The sequence below is a fragment of the Palaemon carinicauda genome, chromosome 12, assembly GCF_036898095.1.
Source record: "Palaemon carinicauda isolate YSFRI2023 chromosome 12, ASM3689809v2, whole genome shotgun sequence".
Lineage (NCBI taxonomy): Eukaryota > Metazoa > Arthropoda > Malacostraca > Decapoda > Palaemonidae > Palaemon > Palaemon carinicauda.
The window spans coordinates 24,809,542-24,817,383 of NC_090736.1; the positions used below are offsets into that span (position 1 = coordinate 24,809,542).

The 7,842-nt window shown below is 35.8% G+C and overlaps 1 protein-coding gene across 1 annotated transcript; it reads left to right on the top strand.

Annotated features, from left to right (window-relative positions):
* Nucleotides 1–253: 253 nt before the first annotated feature.
* On the top strand, nt 254–6,783 carry LOC137650740 (uncharacterized). Its single transcript, XM_068383899.1, has 5 exons — nt 254–538; nt 805–1,026; nt 1,237–1,452; nt 6,322–6,549; nt 6,727–6,783. The coding sequence occupies exons 1-5, from the start codon at nt 254–256 to the stop codon at nt 6,781–6,783; spliced, it is 1,008 nt and encodes a 335-aa protein (XP_068240000.1).
* Nucleotides 6,784–7,842: the final 1,059 nt, after the last annotated feature.

A 7,842-nucleotide genomic window follows, 5' to 3' on the forward strand; every position in this document is an offset into this window, starting at 1 on the left:
TCTCTTTTCGTTCCGACTGCAGTATCGTTAACAGACATTGTGTGCTTTCGCTTGTTTGACGTAGTGTTAAATACATTTGTACGCCACGTTTTATCGTTATTAAACATTCGTTGCTGTGCACTGTACTGTATTAGTGTTTACTATACATAGTACTGTATATAACGTACGTAGTGTATTACGTATTGAGCTTAATACTGAAGCCATGGGTCCCAAGAATGTTGCCGAAGGAAAGAAGAAGAAGACGATGCTCTCGATGGAGACGAAACTCGAAATCGTGAAAAAGTACGAGTCTGGCATGCGATTAAGTGCGATAGCCAAGGAGTATAGCTGGAATCCGTTTACGATAGGCACCATCCTGAAGCAGAAGGCGGCCATCAAAGCAGCGACACCCTCTAAGGGCGTCACTATTTTTCCAACAAAAGAACCCACATGCATGACGAGATGGAGAGGCTGCTTCTTGTGTGGATCACAGACAAAGAGATCTCAGGAGACGTCATCACTGAGACTTCAATTTGCCAGAAGGCCTCCACCATTTTCGGTGATCTCGTGCGTTCTCAGGCCGAAGAAGGGGCAGGAGAAGGAACATCCCAGCAGGAACCCCCAGAGTTCAAGGCCTCTCGGGGGTGGTTCGAGAAATTCAAGAAAAGGACTGGTATTCATTCAGTGGTACGGCATGGGGAGGCAGCCAGCTCGGACACGAAGGCCGCCGAAGCCTTTGTTAAAACGTTTGAAGAGTTGACTCTGCAGGAAGGCTACAGTTCGCAGCAAGTTTTCAATTGCGACGAAACTGGGCTTTTCTGGAAGAAAATGCCTTGTCGGACGTTCATCACGGCGAAGGAGAAGAGGCTACCCGGACATAAGCCTATGAGGGACAGGCTTACCCTCGCTTTTTGCGCAAACGCCAGTGGGGACTGCAAGATAAAGCCCCTGCTGGTGTACCATTCTGAAAATCCCCGAGCCTTCAAAACCCACAAAGTCATCAAGAAGAACCTTCCCAAGATTTGGAGGGCGAATTCTAAAGCCTGGGTAACGAGGCAACTTTTCATTGATTGGGTGAATGTCTGCTTCGGTCCGACTGTCTGAAAATATTTGGAAGAAAAGCGCCTCCCTATGAAATGTCTACTGGTGTTGGACAATGCTCCAGCTCACCCTCCTGGCCTCGAGGAATATCTTGTGGCCGAGTATTCCTTCATAAAGGTTATGTATCTACCGCCTAACACCACCCCTCTCCTCCAGCCCATGGACCAGCAAGTTATTTCTAATTTCCAAAAATTGTACGCGAAGCATCTCTTCCAGAGATGTTTCCAAGTCACAGAAAGTACAAACATCACTCTGCGTGAATTCTGGAAAGATCACTTTGATATCGTGATATGCCTCAAACTCATTGATCTCGCTTGCCAGGAAGTTTCGAGGCGTACCCTGAACTCATCTTGGAGGAAGCTGTGCCCAGATGTTGTCTCTGCACGAGACTTCGAGGGGTTCAGGAAGCCTGGAGGCGAAACCGAGATCGTTGACGATCCTGAACCCATTCAGCAGTCTGAGGTGGCTGACATCGTACGTCTTGGTACGTCCATGGGGCTGGAAGTTAGCGCCGAGGATATAGATGAACTTATCGAGGAGCACCACGAGGAGTTGACGACGGACGACCTGAAGGAGTTGGAGACGATGCAAAGGAGTGTTGTTCAAGAGCAGTTCTCTAGCGGTAATGAGGAGGATGTTACACCTTTGAAAACGTCAGACACTAAGGAAATTCTCGCATGTTTCCATAAAATGGCAGATTACGTCGAAAAGGAACATCCAGAAAAAGTTTATACCAACCGTGCGCTTCAACTCTGCAATGACGTTTGCCTAACGCATTTTAGAAATGTGTTGAAAATTAGGCAGAACAAGCTTCAATGGATAGTTTCTTATGAAAGAGCCAGCAGTATTAGTAGGCCAAGACGAAGGTGAAAGTGAAGAAAAGAAACAGAAAAGAGGAAGTGATGAAGAATTAGAAGGTGAAAGTAAAGAAAAGAAACAGAAAAAAGAAAGTGATGAAGAAGTAGAAGAAATTTAGAAAATATGAAAAACGTAAAGTTATAAAAAAGCAAAAAAAAAAAAAATTCAATTTCAAGTTCTATGTTACCATTAAGTGTTAAAGTAATTTTTTCTTTCATTTTATAGTTTTCCATATGTAATGTTAAGTGTTAATTATTTCTGCCATTTTTTTATTTCGTAAAGTTTAAGTGTGTAAATTACTGTACATAGTCTGTCACTTGTTACTTTTTCTGCCATATGCCTTCCTCCTCTGCCGCGACTTCGCTATCGGACATCGTCTCAATCAAAAGGTAAGTTTTAACTTTTTTGTTAATTAACTGTAACCTTTTTTTCAGGGTATCAATCCTTAATTTAGGTGTATGTACAGGTAACAATACACATTTAGTGATCCAAATGCTTTACATACAGTACCGTAACTTTTATACAGTAGTAAAGAAAACGGACCGTTTTCTTAGGGCTTGGAGGGGATAACTAGGCTATAAATACATTATTGAATAATCTCATGGTGGTTTCTGGAATGGATTAGGCCGTTTTTAACGGTTGGGTTCATTATTGAATGATAGAAATGGCTGCATTGTATGTTTATTACTACAGTTTAGCGTGTTTATGAAAGAAAAGGTGTCTTTTTGCAAGGCTTGGGACGGATTAGGCTATTTACATGTAAAACGCGACTCAGGATACGAAACCGCATCCTGAACGGATTACATTCGTATCCTGAGGCATCACTGTATATATATATATATATATATATATATATATATATATATATATATATATATATATATATATATATATATATATATATATATTTCATCATCTCCTCCTACGCCTATTGACTCAAAGGGCCTCGGTTAGATATCGCCAGTCGTCTCTATCTTGAGCTTTTAATTCAATACTTTTCCATTCATCATCTCCTACTTCGCGCTTCATAGTCCTCTGCAATGTAGGCGTGGGTATTCCAACTCTTCTAGTGCCTTGTGGAGCCCAGATGAACGTTTGGTGAATAAATCTCTCTTGGAGAGTGCGAAGAGCATGCCCAAACTATCTCCATATACCCTTCCTCATGATCTCATCCACATATGGCACTCGAGTAATCTCTCATATAGTTTCATTTCCAATCCTGTAGATTTGATAACAAATCCCTCTGATCGATATTGGGAGTTGAATGGCAGGACCCGATGATTGTGTATATATATATATATATATATATATATATATATATATATATATATATATATATATATATATATATATATATATATATATATATATATATATATATATGTGTGTGTGTGTGTGTGTGTGTGTCTGTCTGTCTGTCTGTAAATATATATATATATATATATATATATATATATATATATATATATATATATATATATATATATATATATATAATATGTTTTTATATATACTTATTTATATATGTGTGTGTGTGTATGCATGTGTATATATGTATGTATGCATATATATATATATATATATATATATATATATATATATATATATATATATATATATATATATATATATATATATATATATATATATATATATATATACTGTATATATATATATATATATATATATATATATATATATATGTATATATATATATATATATATATATATATATATATATATATATATATATATAATATATGATATATATAATCAGCCTTTACTATTGTACTGCAGAACAAATGCCTCTGACGTGTTTTTCCACTTGCGTCAGTTTATGGTCTTTCTATGCCATTTAACACCCGCAAGCTCTCTATTTCGTCAATCTGTCGTGTTCTCTTTCTTTCCCTGCTTCGTTTGCAATCTCTAGGGACTCATCCTCTTATTCTTAATGTCCATGTATTATCTGTCAATCTCATTATATATCATGCCCATGCCCAATACTTTTTCTTACATTTTGAAATATCTTCTATTTTAGTCTTTTCTCGTATCTATGCTGCTCATTTTCTGTCTCCTAGTGTTATAGCCTTCATTATTCTTTCCATGTCTCTTTGAGTTGTAACTAGCTTTTGTTTCTAAGGCTTTAGTAAAGCTTCAAGTTTCTGATGCTTAAGGTAAAACTGGTAGGACTATCTGATTAAATACTTTTCTTTTTAGAGATAAATACTTTTCTTTTTAGAGAAAGTGGCATTCTGATTTTCATAATCTCATTTGTTTACCAAAAGCTCTCCATTCCATGGTTATCCTTCTTTTAATTTCGGTGTCATGTCCTGGTGAAACTAATTTCTTAAAAACACTTTATAAGAATGCTGTGAACAATTTAGGAGAGATGTGGTCACCCTGTCTGACTCCTTTTTCAACAAGAAATTTCTCGGTATATTCATGTTATTTTTGGATTTCTGTAATTTCTCTACAGATATTTTCAAGTATTCTATAAGATTCATCCATTCCTTATCTTTGAAGGGCTTTCGTTCCTACTAAGGTTTTGACAGAATGAAAACTGTTCTCTAAGTTTATAGATGTCTTACATAGTAATTTGTCATATTCTGCTGATTTTTCCAGTAGCTGCTTAATTACCTGGGTATGGTCAGTTGTTGAATACCCACTTCTAAAGCCTGCCTGCTCTGTTGGTAGATTAAAGTCTAGCTGTCTTTCTATTCGGCTTCATATGATCTTTGTTAGTATATATATATATATATATATATATATATATATATATATATATATATATATATATATATATATATATATATATATATATATATATATATATATATATATATATATATTTATATATATATATATATATATATATATATATATATATATATATATATATATATATATATATATATTGCGGAGCGTAAACTTATTATGCAATGATTTTTCAGGTCTTTTATGTCTCCCTTTTTGTAAATTTTTTTGTAAATTAGTATGATAAAGTTTTTACAAACTGTAGTTATAGAGCATTCTTGCAGACATTCGGTGTAAAGCTTAGCCAGTTTTACTACCGTGAAATCTCCTCCATCTCTTATTAGGGCATCTTCTGTTGCTTTGCCTCTTTTCATACACTTTAATGTTTTATTTACTTCTCCTACTGTTACATTTGGTACCGACTCAAGTGTTTCATTATTTAATTCGTATATCACTATTGTATAGCATTGTATAGAAATCTTCTGCAATTTTTATCACTCCATCTCTATTGTTGATAATATTTCCATTTTCATCCTTTAAAGCAAACATTTGTAGACGCCCTGTTCCAAGTCTTATTTTCGTAAATTTGATGCTTCTGCCTTTCTTTAGTATTTCCTCTGTTTTGGTCTAATTGTGTTCACGAATATTTTTGGTTTTTGGTTTGTTTATTGTTTTTAATAGTTCTTCTAAGTCTATTTTCTCTCTCATAGATTTTACCCTCATTTCCAATCTTTTCTTTATTAGGGTGGTTTTTCTGGTAGTTTTCTTTGATCTTGTTTATGAACTTTTCCACTTATCTTTTGTGCTGGTACTAGTACAAATTTAATTAAATTACTGTTCATTTCTTCTTTAATTGGTTCATTACCTATTTTGTATTGCTAAACAAAACTTTTCAGATTTTTCTCTTATTTCAGGATTATTTTTCTTTCTTAGAATTAAAATTTCCTCTCTTCCCTTAGATCTAAACAAATTTTGCTTTGCCTCATTCTATGATTGCTTGACTTTAACTTGTTTAATACTGTTACATCTTTAATTAAATAAAAAAAAAAAAAACTTAACTGAGAATAAAATCTATTTAATTTTACGTGTCTCCATTTTGGGGTTCTCCATGTCCATTTTAAATGTTCCTTTTTAGAAGAAAGGCGTTTATGATTTCAAAATTGTTTCTTTCAGCAAATTCTAGAAGCCTGTCTCCTTTGCCATTCCTTGTACCTACTTCAGATTTACCTACTGCTGATTCGCCTCTCTTCTTTTGACCTACATTAGCACTGAAATCACCCGAAATAGATGTAACTAAGTCATGTTTCTTCATGGATATCTCGAGAGCTTCATAAAAAGTTTCTATTTCTTCCTCAGTATGGGATGTGGTTGATACATACGTTTAAATGATCTACAGTTTATACTTCTTATTTAGTTTGATAATTAATCCTGCAATTCTATGACTAGTACTACAAAATTCTTCTATGTTACCTGCAAGATTTTTATTGATAAGAAAACCCACTCCCTTTTCTTTATTCCTTTCATGTCCTCTGCAGCAGAATATATGGCACTCTTTTGACTCTATGTAAGATTCCCCAGTTCTTATTTCACTCAATCCTATTAAATTATACCCCAATTTATTTATTTCAGCTCTCTAATAACACAGCAAGACCTTCTTCCCTAGAAAGGGTCCTGACATTATGCGTTGTAAGGTTCTGTTTCAAAAGGTGGCCTTTTCTAGTCCAGAGATTTTTAGCACACCTTGCAATGGGGCAGTTGTTCCACTGTTGCTGGGACTGGGGACCGAGACGGGGTTTTGTGATATACATGTCTGAGTTTTGGTCAGTTATCATCACCATGATAGCCACTGAGGTGATGGTGGGAGATTTTCGTCGTATTGCTCACAGAAAACCAACCTAGTATGGGTGGCCCTGACTAGTATAGCTTTACTGTTTCTTGGCGATGAGAAAACCCTTCCACTTCGTCAAGGTATTCCCACATATATACATATGTGTCTGTATTATATGCTTATATCCCATATACCTTAATCCCCAGAATGGGTACAGCCTCCTTGTCTCTCGACAAATCTTTATGGGTGAGGTTATCACCTAATCATCCTTTTCTTGATTCGAGCAAATACTAATTCCCCTTTATAGCTGGATTATCTGGTGGGCGGTAGGTCAGGAGCGAACCATACCATTCCGAACGTGAATCAAATGTTGTACCACCCAGCCAAATGCCTATATTAACTGATTGCACTTCACAAACACTCGGTTGGCCGGGGCACCAGCCACCCGTTGAGATACTACAGATATAGTTATGGGGTTCTTTGACTGGCCAGACAGTACTACATTGGATCCTTCTCTCTGGTTACGGTTCACTTTTCCTTTGCCTACACATACCCCGAATAGTCTGGCATATTCTTTACAGAGTATCCTCTGTTCTCATACACCTGAAAACACTGAGATTGCCAAACAATTCTTCTTCACCCAAGGGGTTAACTACGACACTATAATTGTTCAGAGGCTACTTTCCTCTTGGTACTGGTAGAAGACACTCTTTAGCTATGGTAAGCAGCTCTTCTAGGAGAAGGACACTCCAAAATTAAACCATTGTTCTCTAGTCTTGGGTAGTGCCATAGCCCCTGTACCATGGTCTTATAATGTCTTAGGTTACAGTTCTCAGGCATACTGTTCTATCTTATTTCTGTTCCTCTTGTTTTGTTGAAGTTTTATTAGTTTATATAGGAAATATTTGTTTTATTGTTGTTACTGTTCTTAAATATTTTATTTTTCCTTGTTTCCTTTCCTCATTGGGCTATTTTCCCTGTTGGGGCCCCTGGGCTTATAGCATCCTGCTTTTCTAACTAGGGTTGTAGCTAAGCAAGTAATAATAATGATAATATAGCTTATACAATGTGATCAATAATATTAAATTAAACTAAAGTTTCTAGATCCTTTCAATAAGCTCAGTCATTCTCTGTAAGACGGTAACATTATTGCTGCGATATTCAGAATTCGCTTTCCATTGTCACCATTGGAGCAGTATTCAGACAATCTCAGACTAATTCGTTGCCGTTCTCTTATTCAGGTGTTCGATCCATCTTAGCTAGCCGGTTCAATTTCTCTCTTTTGTCTGACATTTTTCATCTTTTGATGTTAGAATATCATT

Bases quoted from the DNA above. Each gene is read 5' to 3' on its own strand.
- LOC137650740 (XM_068383899.1), top strand. From the start codon at position 254: ATGGAGACGAAACTCGAAATCGTGAAAAAGTACGAGTCTGGCATGCGA. The intron at 539-804 runs GTGATCTCGTGC...CTTTTCTGGAAG, and splicing joins GAAGGCCTCCACCATTTTCG to AAAATGCCTTGTCGGACGTT. The intron at 6,550-6,726 runs GTGGGAGATTTT...CTTAATCCCCAG, and splicing joins TGATAGCCACTGAGGTGATG to AATGGGTACAGCCTCCTTGT.